The following is a 17735-nucleotide window of genomic DNA, read 5'->3' as shown; positions in this document are numbered from 1 at the left end:
AAAATGTTTGTTCATTTATTTAATTTTTGAAATGACTTTATGAAACGTGCACACGAACGCTGCTTTAAACTGTGTGTGAAGTCTGATCTGCGTCTTCTCCATTTTGAAAATGAGCAGGACCAAAATACGAATCTGTTTTAAGAAGAGTAAAAACAATGTATTTTTGCATCGTGTGTCTGCAGAGCAACGATGGCGAGGAGCGTCTCGCTGTAGTTCGGCTGCTCGCCAAGTTGTTTGGAGCAAAGGACTCAGAGCTGGCCTCACAGAACCGACCACTGTGGCAGTGCTTCTTAGGACGGTGAGTTACAAGAAGAGCACAACCTCGTAAACAGCATGCCAGGCTTCCAGAACAAGATGCATACACTGTTTTTTGTCTTGTGAAATGATCCCATTGTTAACAATTAGAAAACTTGTTGTAGTTTGGAAACATTTATTCTGTAAGTCTGTGTCACTTTGAACCAGATAGAAAGTTGGATTGGAATGAAGAGAAGTTTGATTAACAGAGATAGAAAAAAAAAAAGGGCTCATTGACGTTAAAGAAAAGTTACAAAAATAAGTCGCTCAGGTTCCTTTAGATACTCAGTAGGTTCGTTCTGCCTTAGAACATGATTCATGTAAACTGGACCTCATGATTTATGACTGATTTATTCTTCTAGGTTCAATGACATCCACGTTCCAGTCAGACTGGAGTGTGTGAAGTTTGCCAGTCACTGCCTCATGAACCACCCAGACCTGGCCCGGGACCTGACTGGTGAGCTTGTTTTTGACTCGCTGTCGTCTTCCGTCTCTTCTCCCTTTCCTTCAGTGCTTCTTTTCAAGGTATTCTCTGAACGTTTGTTCACACGTGTTCTCCTTATCGTCCATCAGAGTATTTGAAGGTGCGTTCACACGACCCAGAGGAAGCCATTCGTCACGATGTCATTGTCACCATCATCAACGCCGGGAAGAAAGATCTGAATTTGGTCAATGACCAGCTGCTGGGCTTCGTACGGGAAAGGACCTTAGACAAGAGGGTGAGACACAACATTTGTTGAGCTTTATACTGAATACTTTATATTATTTTATTTTTTCTAATTGAAATAACCAAAATCTTCAGCGAGATCGACAGCGTGGAGTTTCTGTGCAGCTCTTTTAATTCAGTTTGTTTTCAATTTGTGGAGTGATCTGACTCACTACAGTGCGGTATGTCAGCTCTCTTTTAAAATAGGACTCCTTCAATCAAAAGAGCTCGACGAGGTTCATTTACATAAAAAACATCCCTGTGTTTTCTGTAAGTGTTTGATCGTGACCTCGTGAGGGTGAAAGGTGTGAAAAAGTGGCGCAGCCAGACGGGTCTGTCGCTTTCCAGACACAATAAACGGGGATGTTTTTTGACTGTCATCAGGTCGCGTGCTCTGTGTGATGGTGGCTGTTAATAACGCCGCATGTGTCAGCATTTTATCCTGGTATATTAGTCGCACCCGTGTATAAGATGCAGCCAACTTTTAAGAAATAAAAACAGGGATAAAAAGTGTGTCCTGTACACCAGATTATATGATATGTGTTTGTGTACGGCCGCTACTTTGGCCACGCCATTATTGTAAAAGATAGATTGTTTTTAAATCTGAATAGGGACTCGTCAGTAAAATACATGTAAATTAATTCTGCCTCTCTTCCTCGTCCTCCTCTAGTGGCGCGTGCGTAAGGAGGCCATGATGGGCCTGGCTCAGCTTTTTAAGAAATACTGTCTGCACCACGAGGCCGGCAAAGAGTCTGCAGCAAAGATCAGCTGGATCAAAGACAAACTGCTGCACATCTACTATCAGAACAGCATTGACGACAAGTGAGTGTTGTTCATCGTTTGACTCATAGACGATAATAAGAGGTACTCAGGGGAGCGGCAGAGTCCAGTGTTGTTTTTGTTTGAGAATTTTTACGTTCATCTGTGGGACTCTTTAACGTACATCATTATCTCTATTTACACGTCATTAATAAAAGCTCTGCTCCTCCTCTGAAGGTTATTAGTAGAGAAGATCTTTGCACAGTACATGGTCCCTCACAGTCTGGACACCGAGGAGAAGATGAAGTGTCTGTACTACCTGTATGCCTGCCTGGACACAAACGCTGTCAAGTGAGTAAACATACCTGACCTGAAAAGAATCAAATCAAATAAGGACTTGATCTTGATCGCCCCGCGTGTCCCCCTCTCCTCATCGATCTTTGTTTCCAGGGCACTGAATGAGATGTGGAAATGTCAGAACATGCTCAGAGGCCTTGTCAAGGAGCTGCTCGACCTCCACAAGCTGCCGGTGGTGAGTTCACACACACCAGTTTAAACATCTTCACTGAGGTGTTGAAGTTTCTTTGACGCGTTTCTCTCTTTCCATCACTAGTGTGAGGCCAATAACTCAGCCATGATTGGGAAGCTGATGTGTATTGCCAGTAAGTCTGAATGTAATTTTGTAAACTTGCATCTCTAATCATTTCCTTCAAAAAGAAAAAAATCTTAATCCCACTTTATTTAACAAGCGTCCTTATTCTCCTTGCTTTGTGTTTCCAGAGAATCTGCCAGATGCAGGAAAGGCTCAGGACTTCATGAAGAAGTTCAACCAGGTTCTTGGTGAGGACGAGAAGCTCAGAGTCCAGCTGGAGATGCTGATCAGCCCGACCTGCTCCTGCAAACAGGCGGAGATCTGTGTGGTGAGATACTGAACACACACACACACACACACACACACACACACACACACACACACACACACACACACACACACACACACACACACACACACACAGTCTGCGTCTCTCTTTAACACATAAAATGTCAACATTGCTAACATGTTGCTCACAAAATGATCTTCTGTACTGAAGCAGTGAAACACCTCAGAGGAGCAAAAGGCACAAACCTGGACGTAAACATACGAGAGCTGTTTGCTGTCATCTTATTAAATGAAACAGTTAATCAACTCTTTTAATTATAACTTGCACAATAACTTTATGGCTCTAAACTTTTACATTTAGAAACTCATTCAAGGTCAAAATAAGAGATTCTCTTCGTGGCTTTCAACATAACTAGTGTTCAAATCACACAGCTTGTTGGACTGAAGCTTCGGACTGGTTTGGTGAATATTTAAGCTGTTTAAGCTTCTGTTGTTTTTTAAAGACATCCTTTGATTTATTTATTTATTTCACCAAATGCTCCACATCCTCCCTTGATGAGAAAGGTCCACTTCTCAAATCTTGCTGGCAATTCTTTTCAGTGTTGAAGGTCGAATGCTCCTGGACTCGATTCGTTTCAGGAGATTGTGTTGTATCGGTCGTTTTGTTTTGTTTACCTGTTGCTTCCCTGTAGCTGTTTTGCATACAACTGTCAGCAGACAGAGTAAGAAAGCAGGATGATTCACTTTGTGCCCAGCATTAAAGGAAGACAATGACTATGAGTTGACGAAGCTGGAAGTTTACTTTGTCAGAGACTTTTCCAGCGATGTTAACAAACCTTTTTATCCCTTAACGTGCGTACGCAGGTCTAAATGTTGTTTGGTTTTGTGCGCAGAGGGAGATCACCAGGAAGTTAACATTCCCCAAACAGCCCACCAACCCATTCCTAGAGATGGTGAAGTTCCTGCTGGAGCGCATCGCCCCCGTGCATATCGACTCCGAGGCCATCAGGTCAGATCTTCAGTGTTTTCTAAATATCATAACTAATCACAAATTAGGTGCATGATCAGTTTTTTAGCCTAAAAGGTATAAAATAGATGACACAACTATCCTTACACAGATGAAATTGGATTGTAGATTCTGTTTTATTGGACAGAGACACAGCTGATCATGAGACAGACCAGCCGTCTGTGTGTTTGACTACCTCACTGATGGAGAAGCACAGGAGAGTATGAAGCTCTCTATATCATTGTGTAACACCATAAACAGGCTTTTCTCATTCACTGAGACACCTTGTGGTGGGTCGGTGTAACTGCAGGCCTGAGGCGAGGAGAAAGTTTAACCCTTTATGCTTCATGGAAAAACACCATGAGAGAGGAAACACACTCACACTGACTGACTCTCCCTGCTAAAATAACACAGTGTAGGCCTTTTGTGTTGTGTCTCATAGAGGTGATAAGTTCTTCTAAAAGGTTTCGTCTTTGTCATTAAACTCACAAAAACTTGAGACGATTTAAACAGAGTGGTGATGATTTTATATTTTTTGTCTTTAGCGCTCTGGTGAAGCTGCTTAACAAATCCATTGAGGGTACAGCTGATGATGATGAGGAAGGAGTTACCCCCGATACGGCTATCCGCGCCGGTCTGGAGCTGCTCAAGGTACACAGCTTGGACCACCTACTCTGCCATAATCACTAAATGTACAATGTGTGATTAGCTGATTGTTTCCTGCTGGTCTTTAAGTGAATAAACAGAGCGATGTTTCTGCGCTGCTTGTAGGTCCTGTCGTTCACACACCCAACAGCGTTCCACTCAGCAGAAACCTACGAGTCCCTGCTGCAGTGTTTAAAGATGGAGGATGAGAAAGTGGCAGAGGCAGCCATCCAGATCTTCAGGAACACGGGGCAGAAGATTGAAACAGAACTACAACAGATTAGATCGTAAGGACTCATTATTCTGAGTGAGAAGTACAAACCGAGTTCAAAGTGTTCAAACATGACGCTTCAGATCGTTTACTCTAAAAGAAGTAAAGGTTTTAGTAATAATGGTCCACATGGAAAGAGAGTGTAAGTGTGGTTTTTGCTCTCATTTTCTCGAAGGACTCTGATTCCCATCCTGCATCAGAAAGCCAAGCGGGGCACGCCTCATCAGGCCAAGCAGGCCGTCCACTGTATCCACGCCATCTTCAACAACAAGGAGGTGCAGCTCGCACAGATATTTGAGGTAGGGGACTGTTTTCTTTCTATATGACATGAAACCTGTCTTTTTATTTGGTGGGCTGCACTCACATTGTCTTGTTCTTTCACCCCGCAGCCTCTCTCACGTAGTCTGAATGCAGACGTCCCAGAGCAGCTCATCACTCCCCTCGTGTCCCTGGGCCACATCTCCATGCTTGCTCCAGATCAGTTCGCTTCACCAATGAAGTCCATTGTTGCGAACTTCATCGTCAAGGACTTGCTCATGAACGACAGGGTGCGTGGACATAAATCTGTTTACAAGAGGAACTTAAAAAGACAGTTTTTACTCCTGTCCTCGTGTGTATTTTATCACCATTATGTTGAGAAATATTGTCATATCCGTGTTTGTCTGCAGTCAGTGGGAAACAAGAACGGGAAGCTGTGGTCCACCGATGAGGAGGTTTCCCCTGAGGTCCTCGCTAAAGTAAGACCTCAGACCTCAGTAACACCTGTTGTTTGTTTCCACCTGTACACTGGGATAATCTATTCTCACTTCATGCATGCACGTCCATGATCCAGTGATGATGACCAGGGCTGGATCTGGTTCAAATGTTTTTGTAATCAAGAGAGAGTTCTGGTGGGTTTACTATGAAGCAGGTTATCGTGGTTACTTCAGGGTTAACGCCGCGTATTCAGTACTACGAACATGACTAACTTCTTACCTGGATTGATCACCATGGTAACGCCTAACCTGCTCTGGGGAAGGTTAAGTTGGGGATATGAGCTCAACCTGTATGCAACACATCCCACTGACCAATCAAACGTCTTCATCACAAAAGTCTGTGAGCCAATCATGAGGAGGGAGGAAGGAGAAAAAGACGTTCCTGTATGATGATGCTCTACAGTTATCTTACAAGGACATTCAACAAAAACACTTTTTATATGATTGAATAAAGCGTGCTCACCCTTTGCCCATAGTCATGTTGAATTTGGTCGATTGTTAAAGTCCTTCATATTTTTAAAATCTTCATGTCCTCTGTTTGTAAAGAACTGGTGGCGGACTCGTTCAGGGTCGTTTACGTGACCTCTGTTATGTGACAGCGCTCATAGAAACTATGATGACATATCACAGTGATAACCAACTTCATGTGAACGCTGAACGTGATCTCATTGGTCAGTTTTATTTCTAAAGACGCTCTGAGTATGTTGAACTCGCTGCGTGGTTTAAAGATGACGGGATCGTGCCTAATGAGTTATTGTCATTCTGCTCCTCCAGGTTCAGGCCATCAAGCTGCTCGTGCGTTGGCTACTAGGAATGAAGAACAACCAATCCAAGTCAGCCAACTCCACCCTGCGCCTGCTGTCAGCCATGCTGGTTAGTGAGGGAGACCTGACGGAGCAGAAGAAGATCAGGTAACAGTCGAGCCTGAGAGGCTTACGACACAGACAGCTGAAGCTGTTTCCACATGCACGCTCAGACAGGAGGAGGGTTCTCCTGAGGGAAGACAGCAAAAGAATGATGCACAAGTGCAAGCAACTGAGTCAGCTGTACAAAACTATGAGAATATTTGCCTTCATATTGATGCTCCTTGTAGTATGATGGAGCAACAGAGAGGAAAATAATGAGTAACAGAAAACATTATTCAGCCGTGAAACTACATGCACAGAGATCGTATGTGTGTGTGTATATGTATGCATGTATGTATGTATGTATGTATATATGTGTATATATATACGTCAGCACCCCCTCCTGCTGGCTCGGGGTGATTTCTCCTGCTACGTTCTCACATCCACTCACTCTGACTGTCTGCGGAGAAAAGAATTAGAGGGGTCCAGCAGGATAGGTCTGGATTAGTGGAAGATTTGGCCTCTCACACATTAAATATCAGGAGTTCTGTGTGAGAGCTCTATTAGAAACTTTGGACAGGCATTTACTACAAGATTTTACTCAACATACAATTTAATTTGAACTTTTCTGTCACAGAAACAAATCACTTTCTTGTGGTACACTTGAGAACAGAACTGTTTCTAAATGTTTGTTTGTTTTCTTCCTCCTCACAGTAAGTCGGACATGTCTCGTCTACGGCTGGCTGCAGGTGGAGCCATCATGAAGCTGGCCCAGGAGCCCTGTTACCATGACATCATCACACCAGAACAGTTTCAGCTCTGCGGCCTTGTTATAAATGTCAGTCTCTCCTTCACTTGTCACCTTTTTGTTTTTTTACTCAGCCTTTTCCACAAAAGACAATTTGACATGTCATAGTTAGAGAAGCAGGCTTTTAAATGTACAATAATGAATGATGGCTGAATTTCATTTCGCTGCTCCGGGTCCTGGTCTTGTGCGCGCAGGATCGCGAGTCCAAGTGTCTGCTGTATTAAAGACCTGTTGTACTCTCACTGTGTCTTGACATACAGGATGAGTGTTACCAGGTCCGTCAGATATATGCTCAGAAGTTGCACCTGGCTCTGGTCAAACTGACGCTGCCCCTCGAGTACCTGGCTGTCTTCGCCCTGTGTGCCAAGGACCCGGTGAAGGAGCGCCGCGCCCACGCCCGACAGTGCCTGTTAAAAAACATCTCTGTTCGCAGAGAATACATCAAACAGAACCCGCTCGCTCAGGGTCAGTGGAACACTCTTCACATGGTCACACAGATCAAACGTTTTCTTGAGCTGCCATTTTTTTGTTCGTTTTGCTTTCTAAGATAAGAACTGCTTTAGCATTAGTTAGACGTTCAAGTTTTTATTACTGAATTCTGTTTTTTTAATTGGCAAGTGAAATATGCTGAACTAAAGAGAATTAAAAGTGGATTTATCGTCTCTCCTCAGAAAAACTAGTCTCCCTCCTTCCTGAGTATGTTGTTCCCTACATGATCCACCTGCTGGCCCACGACCCAGACTTCACAAAACCACAGGAATACGAACAACTCAAAGACATCAAAGAGTGAGTGCGGACGATGTGTTCTTGTTCACCGTGCGAGTCTGAATCTGCAGCTCTGACTGAGCGTCTGTGTTGTTGTGCTTCTGTGTTCAGGTGCTTGTGGTTTATGCTGGAAGTGTTGATGACCAAGAATGAGAACAACAGTCACGCATTTCTCAGAAAGATGGTGGAGAACATCAAACAGACCAAGGATGCTCAGTGTCCAGATGACATAAAGGCCAATGAGGTAAACGAGCCGTCACACCTGCCCTGAAAGCAAAGAGATCACCTCACGAACCTGATTAAATGTCAGTAGACATGATGTTGATCAAGTATGGCTGTGAAATATCTCACTGGATGGATGTAGCACGAGTGGGTGACGTCATTTGACTCTTTCTCTCTCAGGGACCCAGAATGCTTTGCAAGTCGTAGAGTTTTTGTGAATTATTCAAGGTCTCATCTTAACCACGTGTCCCACTGATGGTTTACAGAAGCTGTATGTCGTCTGTGACGTCGCCCTCTTCGTCATCGCCAACAAGAGCACCGCCTGTCACCTGGATTCACCGAAAGACCCGATCCTCCCCTCCAAGTTCTTCACTGTCCAGGAAAAGGCAAGACGGACGTCTTTATTGTGTAGCTGTGCAGTTAGATTCACTCATTCCTCTTGGAGTAAAAATATGTCAGGCTTGTCCATATTAGTCTTTAATTACTTGTTTATATTGTTTAATTAATATTTACCGTTTACATTTGAGAGCACAGTCTGCCGAAGTTCAATTCCTTGTTAAACATACCTGGCCAATAAAACAGATTGTGAATAACTAATAATCACTCTGTTAAGTGGATTCATATGGACACTCATTCGTAAAGTGAAAGCAAGCACTCCCTGTTTGTTTATTAGTGTTGTGTGTTTACGTTTCTCTCTGCAGGACTTCAAGAATGATAAGGAGTATCTGTCGACGGAGATGAGACAAAACCTGCTCACTGGAAAGGTGAATGCAAAACACCTGATGCCACCTGGTGACCACTGCAAGTTTACTGAGCAGTTCACATCATGGGATCACACACACACACACACACACACACACACACACACACACACACACACACACACACACACACACACACACACACACACACACACACACACACACACACACACACACACACACACACACACACACACACACACACACACACACACACACACACACACACACACCATCATCATGAACGATTCAAGTTGTAATGAGGTCTAATTTGAAGGAGAGGATGAATGCCATACTAAACTAACGTACAGTCATTCATGTCAGAGTAATGTGTTAAATAGAACAGCATAAAGGAAGTGAAAAAAGAGTCACTGAGTATTTTTATACACATGATCCTCTCTTGTAAGTGCTGTCTAACTAAACCTGTCTCTACCTGTGATGCAGCCTAAACCAGCCCCCGTGTTGAGCGCCGTCAATAAACCTCTGACAGTACCAGGGAGGAGGATCTTTAAGACCACGCCTACCTCTGACACAGCCAGTAACACCAGCACCAACTCCTCCCCGCTCAGCTCCTCCACCATCAACAAGAACAGGTGAAGACGCACTCGCTCATGACATCATCAAAAAAACAAAACAACGCTCTCTTCAATTGTGTGATTTTGAATTTTGTGTCTTTTTAAAACAGCAATTCTGCCACGGAGTCATCAGAGAGCCCGGCGCAGGAAAACAACGAGAACCCCGTCATCAAGAATGACGAGGGCAAGAAGGTCGGTTGAGACCGCAGGACCCAGCGGTGCATCAGAAAAACACACGCTTCAAATGTTTTCTCAACTAAGCGTTCCTCCTCTGCCTCACTCAGGTGGAGCCCAGTCAGAACATGACGCCTGACGCCGAGACCGGAGCGCCGCCTGTCAAACGACGCGGCCGTCCGCCTAAACCGTCTGCTGCACCTGCAGCCACTGACAAAGAGGGAGCAGTAGTAACGGCAGCAGCAGCAACAACCGGGACCGGCAGAGGAAGGAAGAGAATGGCCGACCAATGCTCCAACACATCTGCAGAGTCGATCAACGCCAAACTGTCAAAACAGCAGAACGACGAAGGGACAAAGAGACAGATTGACTTGCAGAGGTAAGAGAGGAGAACAACACGTTGTTTTCAGCTTTGGGGGATGAACGATAAGAGTAGACAGTTACAAGAGGAAGTCTGATGGTGATGCTTTTTTTCTTATGGCCTCAGGTGTTAACTTTCCTCTTTCTCAGGTGGCTATTTGTGAGCAGGGAGATTAAAACAGAGAGCAGGTGTGTTCCTGGAGAGGACACGGAGAGAGCTGTAGGGTCAGTCGCCCTCCTCCTGGGCAGTGAAGGCGACACTGAGAGAGAGCTGGAGTCCAGTCCTGAGGGCATTATCTGTGGCAGCAAGGGCAGAAAGAGTTCCCCCCAGAGAGAGACGGAGAAGTGGAGCAGGAGAGCAGCTCCTTCTGGCAGGCAGGGAGAGCCCAGCAGCAGTGGTGGCAGGCTGGCAGTGAGTTGTGATAAAACAGACCTTCCTGCTACAGGGCGATATCAGCCTGCTACAAGGGTTATAAATGTGTCGCTTTCACACTTCAACAAAACTCCTGAAGACTTTCATTAAAAGGCAACGTTTCGTATCATAGCGACATACAGAGGACTCTGTAGCTTCATTCAAGACATCGGTATATTTTACTCCACGTACTGACACTTAAGCCCCCTCCCCTGTGCAGCGAGGATCGTCAGTCAGAAATCAGGGATTTCTGTAAATGACCAACTCAGGAAGATTTTAAGGGCTGCTTCAAGCTTTTCTAGAAATCTTCAGGAGTGCACACGTGAAAACAATTAGCTTAGCTAGCATCTGACCAAAGATTTGAAAAAGATATGCACCTACCATAACATCTGAAACTCGTGAATAAACAGACATGCATGTCATTATGAGCAGATGAAGTTCTTTGAAAGAGGGCTTTGTAAGGACTGACAGTCACTTTAGTTCAATGTGACATCCCGCCTCAGAGAAGGAAACTGCTGCTTTGCTGGGATTCTTGTTTATAAAAGTGTTTACACTACTTTGACTTTTTTTTTTACTGATGACGCTGACTTCAAACTTTTGTGTTTCAGGTAAAGAGGAAACCGGTGAAGGGGAAATCAAGACAGTAGAAAAAAATGGGCCAGACACTTCCTCGTACCTTCCCGACCGTGCTCACATGCTCTCTCCGACCTTTAAAGCTTTCCTGGACACGTTATGGACCTTTCTTAAAACACACACATACACACGCACACACATAACAAACACACCACTGATATCCTAGAAGGTTTTAAATACCTTGTAGTCTTGATTTGAAGCTCATTGTATGTAGGTCTTACTTTAAAAAAAAAAAAACATGTTATTTTTTTTTTTTTCCTTTGTGTTCGTTGCTCTTTGCTTCTTTTGTGGAGCCATTTTTAAGAAAAGAAAAAAAACAGGATGGACATTTTACAAACGTTTTAATCTGGTTATGATTGTTGCTTATTAAATTACCTGGGAAAAAATCCTACTGTACGTGTCCTGACCTCTTCCTCCTTGTGTCTCACACTCTTCACATTTTTTTTTATGTCACGTTTGTTTGTAAATAGTAAATACCCATATGATATGTTACGCTGCAGTTAAACCTCTTTGAATATCCAGGCAGCAGAGAGATCAAATCTGTAAACACATAAGTTTAGTTCTTTTTATTAAAGCTGCACTAAAGTTTAGAGCGTGTGGTGCATTAGCTTTGTAACGGCAGGTAGAAACTCTGTTTGAATCCTGAACTGCAATTTTTTTTTTTAAATGTGTGAATGGATGAATTTAAACTGGACGCCATCCAGTCTCCTTACTGGTCAGGGACTCGGAGTACTGCCTAAGTGTGAGACCAAATGTCACTTTGGAAAGCTTAAATGATTGTTACTGAAGTAGAAGTTCAGGTTTTTGTTCTACGATATATATTTTTTGCACTTGTGTTGTTTTTGTTGGCTGTAGCCTGCTTTCTATTCATGAGGAATTATTTTTGCCTATTCTCTTGATCGTGTTGATCTTTTTTTCCAGAAAAATAAAAAGCTTTTAGACGTTGCGGTGCATTTGTCACGATCAAGTGTTGAAGAGCAGTCTGAGAAAGAAAACTCTGGTTCGCTTAATTTTCCAACTTTTTTTTTTTTAATCAAAGAAACATGACACTGTCACAATAAATAACCATGCTTTTTTTATACTGCTGATGCTTGCTTCCAAGGAAACAAAAGAGAAAAAAAATAAGTCTCAATCCAAATGGAGAAACCGAGATGCGACAGCCCCTTGTTTTTATGCTTCATCGTCGTGCAATATTGTACACAGAACACCAGGAAGACGGGAGGAGGGGGCTTCTCTTCCTTTTTTTGTTCTTTGTTTTTATTACAAAATATAGATCCAGCCATCAATGGTGCGCTCTAGTGATAAAGAGACGGTTCTTTAAGAACCCGACTATTTACAAGTAAAGGAGACAGTGGATCCTTAACTATGAGCTTTGTCTGAGGTGGGGGGAGGGGGGGGGTTGTGGCTTTGGCTGAAAACAGGTCATCCGTGGAGAAGCTGCTCCTTACCTGTTTACTAACTGTCCTATGAGGGCAAAGCAAAAGGAAGATAGTTTCAAAAATAAGAAGGCCAAGTGTTCGAATGAATCCAAACCCCGCTTCCCTGTCAACAGAGCGTTTCTTTACAGTCCATGTACCTCGGATCAACATGAGCAGGGCCTGCTCTCTGCTTCACAGAACAACAGAGGAGTTCCAGCCTCTTTTTTTCACTCATCAAACATCACTCACAGACTATCACTATGATCTTTGATTTGACTGTAGTAAAGCATGTTAGGATATATAGGACATCACCTAAACACCTCTTTATATGGCCAAAGATTTGATTGAGATCTGCTGGATCGGATCAGTAGTCTGTCATGAAGCCCCCCCTTTTTTTAATTATCAACATCAGGATTTAGAGGGGACAGCAGAGCCTTAATCCGCGGTGGAAAATAGAGCACAAATGGATGAAAGCGATTGTTCTAAAAAGGAGTTAAAAACAAAAACCACAGCATCACAAAAAGTCAATGGCATTCAGAATCACTTGTTTCTTCCTTGAGGTCGGTTATCTCCCGTGCAGAGCCAAGGAGAACGTTTTCCAGCAACATAGCTCGTGAAATCAACAGAAGGCTTTGGTTCCCCTCCAGTGTGAAGCCAAACTGGGTGTGCTTCAAAGAAAAGTGGCCTGCCGAGCGGAGGATCCTGGCGTCTCTTTCTTTCCGCAGGTTTAGAAAAAGAGTCCTGCGAGCTCCACGAGCCCGGGGAACGTTAAATCTTAGCAGACGCCCCATCACCACATCATTTGGCCAAATACGACGAAGGCAGCGTAGAACATGCAAGGACGATACAAAAGACACAAGAAAAGGTTGGATTGTGGTGTAGCAGAAAAGGTAGCGCGTCGTGACCCTCTGAGCTAGCTGTCACTTCCTGTGTTGTTAGGGACCGGACTTCGGCTGATCCCCCCTTTAACAACCATCAAACAGAAAAATAGGAGATTATTTTGGAGGGATTCGTCCTGGGTTCACAAAAGCACTGAAAGATAATTCTCCATCATACTTGTAAACTAGGCATCATTTATATTGAAAATAACTTTGTTTTACAATGCAATGTAAGAAAAAAAGAAGTGTATCCCCGTTGTATGTTCAAATGTACACGCATCTATTTACAGAGAACCTTTCTGTGCAGCTGTGAGATGATGAGTGATCTCTGATTCTATAAAACCACCAGCACCCTCTGCTGTGGATTCAAACATCTACTGCGAACTGATCAGGAGCGAGCCAACGCACTGCTCTAGACGCGTCAATTTAGTCCAGCGAGATCTTTCAATTGTCTGATGTGCAGAACGGATCCGACTGGTTGTTGAAAGGAGTAAATAGTGATTTGATGCGAGAGCAGTATTCAGGACACCCTTTACATTATCACCCTGGAAAACCCAACAGGCAGTGTCGGTGACCTGATTCTCTGCGTTATTGAGAAACAGACGTTTCAGAGAAAGGGGAAAAACAACTTCAGAGCAAGTATGGTTGAAGAGGAATGGAAGACAAGATGCATGAGTGAAAGTTTGAAGTGAATCTTTACACGGTTTGAGTTAGTAGCAGAAAAGGACTCATAATGGACAGACGGGGTCAGACAGGCGACGGGGTGCTGTGCTGCTTATTTGAAGATTGTGGGGCTGTCAGTGTTTGTTTGAAAAGAAGGCTCAGACTGCTGTGGTGAACTGGGGGGAGTGGCTTTGTCTGCGTAACAAAAAAAGGCAATGGTGTGGATGGTGCCGAGGGGAGCTGATGCTATGATGAAGGATCCTCACACCTGACTGGGTTTCAGTTGCTGAGCAGCAGCTCTGTCGCTGTCTCCACATCCCAGGATTTTGAAGACAAGGCTGCTATTACTGCATTCTGAGAGAGAGAGAGAGAGAGAGAGAGAGAGAGAGAGAGAGAGAGAGAGAGAGAGAGAGAGATAATAAGGAGTTAAAACATTAGACTGCAAGTTTAAAATCATGCTAAAACTCTAAAATGTATTTTAAGAGATGAGAGCACGATAATGAACACAAAATAACGAACCCTAAACATCTGATGAAGAAATACTTTCAATAAAAAAAAAAAAAATGGTGCCAAGCACATTCTGGCAAGCATGTGAAAAAAAAACGAGCTGCCAACGACTCTTTCCTTTACAACTTCCATTTAATGTGGGAAACACATACTGCCCATCACTTATCCTTAGTGTGTCAGAACAAACAGCCAATAAAAACCTTACAGACATTCAGTTTACAATCAAATGAAATTTAAGGAAAAAAAACTGAAAATATTTAGATTTCAGAAATTAGAATCAGAGAATCTTGTATTTTTCAATCAGGTGGATTTATCATGACAAACTATTCATTGAGTATCTAAATTGATGCAGATGTTTTGTTGAGTAATCCACTTTCAGCTCTACCATTAAACAAACAAAAAAATCCACAAACTGTCGTCAGACATCTAGCAGGCACGATCAACGTCAAAGTGCAACCAAACAGAAACGGGTTCTGACCTTATCGAAGCCCATGGCACAGAGTTTGTCTATTTTGCGTGTGTAATCTGGACTGGATACAGGAGCGCCTGCGTACACGTGAGACCACAGCCGTGCAGTCTGTTTGAACATTTCTGGGTTCTGCTTGTACTGAGGGTGCAAAGACAAAAGAAGACACATACTGTCAAGACCGACCACGAATGAGGATTTTTTGGATAAAAAGAAAAGACTGCTCCAAACTTGTCTCTCACCTGGTTTGCTACAACAGCATCTTGTGGATCATCCGGCTCTGCAGCAGCAAGGAGAGCCTGTAGAGACAACAGCACCGTCCGGAGGGTCATAGCAGCCGCCCTGGAGGAGGAAAGGGGGGGCAAGGATTTAAAGGTAGAGTAGAAAAGCGTGTTTTCACTTGAGTTTGAACCCCGTGTAGGGAGGGACACACGAGAACTGTGAGGACAGAAACATTTCACTCACCACTGGTCTTTTAAAATGTCCAGACAGATCGCTCCTGTCACAGAACTGATATTAGGATGCCAGATCTTAGTTATGAAACGTACCTAAGAAAGCACGCAGTCAGAGAGACAAACAAGGACATGATGAGTGTTGGGTACAGCTCATATGCAGACTAAAGTCAGTACTTAGTAGAAGGCAGTATGATAAACAATACGAAAACACTAAGGATTTTAAACGGGTTCAAAAGTGCAAGCTGTCACTGTAACATCTTAACATGAAGTATCACAGAGCCATAAACTAAAATATCTATGTTTATAAAACATATGTTCAACTCTGTAGAAAGAAATAACTTGAAAGGAAAGAGGTTTTTATTCGATACGTCAAAACAAGACCGGACTTTCTGTTTCTCATCAGTTTTTTTAAAACACTTCTCACTGTACAGGATAATGATAATAATGTATACTTTTTTAATCCCACATGGGGAAATTAAGTTTATTTATTCAGATATATTCCAGGTAAAAGGGACACATGATCACATGTCACTCTCTAGAAAACACAGGTCACATAGTGTTTACATCAGGTTTTATCTTCTCTTGAGTCTAACGTGCAGGGTTTGTAATTTATGTTTTTGATTTCTGAACTTTTTTGTACATCTCTCTTTTTTTACTGACTTACATAAATCAGTTTTGGGGGGAAAACAACACCTGCACTCTGCTGAGTTCAGGACTGTGAAGGACTGCTTTTCTTTTCAGTTCACTTGAATCAAAGACGAACTCGTTTTAGTTCCAGCGTCATTCATCTCTATAAAAGTCTCCCTTGCATACAGCAGGGAATTATCAAACCCAGAATATATTCACTGCTAATCAAGAGCCAGACTGACATGGGTGTCTATGGTTCAACTGGGATGATACCAGTCTACCACTGATACATTGGGATGAGTTTTTTTCTTCACAGGATATATGGAGTATTCAAAAACAAAGCTGACAAGGATTAACTGTGCCTGTGAATACACTCGTGTCAACCTTTGTACAGTCCAATGGGTGAGAATAGATCATTGCACAACCTTTATTGATCCATTTTTGTACTACGCTGATCATCATGTCTCTAATCAGTTCATTTATGTGTTGAGGATCAGTCTCAATAACCCCATATAAATCAGGTTTGACCCCAAACCATATTTCTTAACCAGTGTGACAGTGTGCAAGAAAGGAAAGGCATTAAAAAAAAAAAGAAAAAGATGTTAATACTGGAGCACATACCTTTGGTGGGTTAAAAGGATAGGTTTCTGGGATTTTTATTTCAAGCTGATATTTGCCACCTTGCAAATGAAAACAAAAAAAAAAGCGGTGTTTAGACATGAGGCTAACTTTCTGAAGCCTTTGTATTGTCAGGTGGTTAAAATGCAATGAGTGGGTCAATACCTTCGTACGGTGTGTCTGGAGGACCCGCTATCTCCCCCCTCAGTTCTGTGAAGTTCTCGTCCACCATGTCTACTTTGATCTGGTTTTTACTTGTCTGTTAAGTTGGGACACGAAATGAGACGAGACATTAAATAATCACCCTGACAAACACACAGCAGCCTGTGTCTGGACACTTTTAAAACAATCAGACCCCGCAGACTGTCTTTTTTTTTTTACACAGAAACATTAAACAAGGTTAGTTTCAGAGATCTTTACGAGGAGGTTTAGTTACCTTAGCAACAGACAAACCTAGCTACCGGCGCAAGGCTAGGAACAAAAAAGTTAACCACAACCCCACAATAACAACACTTAAAACGGGTGGTAGGGTCACATAATAAAGACTTTAAATTACCAAGATTTACTCCCGATATATAAAGGATTAAAACTTAAATGAATTAAGGTTTAATACGTGTGATTGGGTGACGTTATGCTGAAGCATAACAACACATGCTAACGCTAGCCGTGGACGATACTGTGTCAAACTGACGCTTTAAAGCTGCTTTATGAATCATCAGTAACTCGTTTCTGTGAGTAAACACGTGGATTGGGGATTGTACTATAACCTATTTCGTGGTGGTTTTTAATTTAGTTTGGATAAAAACGCAGAAGTATGCGTTCTTGTTTGTTAAAAAAAAACATTGGGCCTGTTAGTGGACACAATTGAATCCCCGGTGTTTCCTGAACACACCCACCTGACATAACAGGACAGGTTTTGGGGGAGGGGAGGGGGCAGTGATCCGGAGCTTAAAGCAAGCTAAAGTTCCTTACGTTTAGGCCTAACCTGCACCAACAACACGGGGCTGTGAGAGCTGACGGTAGCAAAGATACATTTAGTCTGTGTCATGACGGGCTACGGGTTCTCACAGAAAGCAAAACAAACAAACACCACACACCTCTTCGCTTTTGACAACTTCTTTGAACTCCCTCTTGATTCTTTGCACCGCGATGTTAGCCATGATCGTGTCTGCTGAAACGCTCTCCGCCTCCTTCAAGCTCTGGACCCGGGGCCTCTGGTTGTCTCCCTGATG

General features: G+C 43.1%; 2 protein-coding genes across 5 annotated transcripts in view; one reads left to right on the top strand and one right to left on the bottom strand.

Annotated features, from left to right (window-relative positions):
* Window positions 1–13025, top strand: part of pds5a (PDS5 cohesin associated factor A) — a 26488-nt gene extending 13463 nt beyond the window's left edge. For 3 of the 4 annotated variants that reach the window (XM_079336857.1, XM_079336856.1, XM_079336858.1), the window contains 26 exons: window positions 183–298; window positions 657–751; window positions 868–1013; window positions 1671–1822; window positions 1997–2110; window positions 2210–2291; window positions 2373–2421; window positions 2540–2679; window positions 3533–3648; window positions 4191–4296; window positions 4417–4577; window positions 4737–4860; window positions 4951–5109; window positions 5230–5298; window positions 6091–6227; window positions 6876–6999; window positions 7230–7434; window positions 7641–7755; window positions 7846–7978; window positions 8223–8342; window positions 8658–8720; window positions 9162–9310; window positions 9403–9484; window positions 9577–9845; window positions 9977–10238; window positions 10847–13025. In XM_079336857.1, coding sequence (XP_079192983.1) covers window positions 183–298; window positions 657–751; window positions 868–1013; window positions 1671–1822; window positions 1997–2110; window positions 2210–2291; window positions 2373–2421; window positions 2540–2679; window positions 3533–3648; window positions 4191–4296; window positions 4417–4577; window positions 4737–4860; window positions 4951–5109; window positions 5230–5298; window positions 6091–6227; window positions 6876–6999; window positions 7230–7434; window positions 7641–7755; window positions 7846–7978; window positions 8223–8342; window positions 8658–8720; window positions 9162–9310; window positions 9403–9484; window positions 9577–9845; window positions 9977–10238; window positions 10847–10885 — 3327 coding nt within the window. In that variant the 3' untranslated portion in view covers window positions 10886–13025. The remainder of the gene's footprint in view (window positions 1–182; window positions 299–656; window positions 752–867; window positions 1014–1670; window positions 1823–1996; window positions 2111–2209; window positions 2292–2372; window positions 2422–2539; window positions 2680–3532; window positions 3649–4190; window positions 4297–4416; window positions 4578–4736; window positions 4861–4950; window positions 5110–5229; window positions 5299–6090; window positions 6228–6875; window positions 7000–7229; window positions 7435–7640; window positions 7756–7845; window positions 7979–8222; window positions 8343–8657; window positions 8721–9161; window positions 9311–9402; window positions 9485–9576; window positions 9846–9976; window positions 10239–10846) is intronic. The other variant, XM_079336859.1, reaches the window with a different exon arrangement.
* On the bottom strand, window positions 11878–17735 carry ube2kb (ubiquitin-conjugating enzyme E2Kb). Its single transcript, XM_079336860.1, has 7 exons — window positions 17601–17735; window positions 16669–16762; window positions 16507–16565; window positions 15269–15351; window positions 15046–15145; window positions 14816–14944; window positions 11878–14184 (listed from the first exon to the last, which is right to left on the bottom strand). The coding sequence occupies exons 1-7, from the start codon at window positions 17661–17663 to the stop codon at window positions 14110–14112; spliced, it is 603 nt and encodes a 200-aa protein (XP_079192986.1). The 5' UTR covers window positions 17664–17735; the 3' UTR covers window positions 11878–14109.

Source organism: Symphodus melops, assembly GCF_947650265.1.
Source record: "Symphodus melops genome assembly, chromosome: 2".
NCBI classification, from domain to species: Eukaryota; Metazoa; Chordata; class Actinopteri; order Labriformes; family Labridae; genus Symphodus; species Symphodus melops.
Note: the sequence above shows the minus strand (reverse complement) of the source record. Positions and strands in the feature narration are given on the sequence as shown.

Coding starts and splice junctions, on each gene's coding strand:
- ube2kb (XM_079336860.1), bottom strand. CDS start 17,663: ATGGCTAACATCGCGGTGCAAAGAATCAAGAGGGAGTTCAAAGAAGTT. Junction 16,566..16,668: donor TCCAGACACACCGTACGAAG/GTATTGACCCAC, acceptor TTCATTTGCAAG/GTGGCAAATATCAGCTTGAA. Junction 15,146..15,268: donor GACATTTTAAAAGACCAGTG/GTGAGTGAAATG, acceptor TTCCTCCTCCAG/GGCGGCTGCTATGACCCTCC.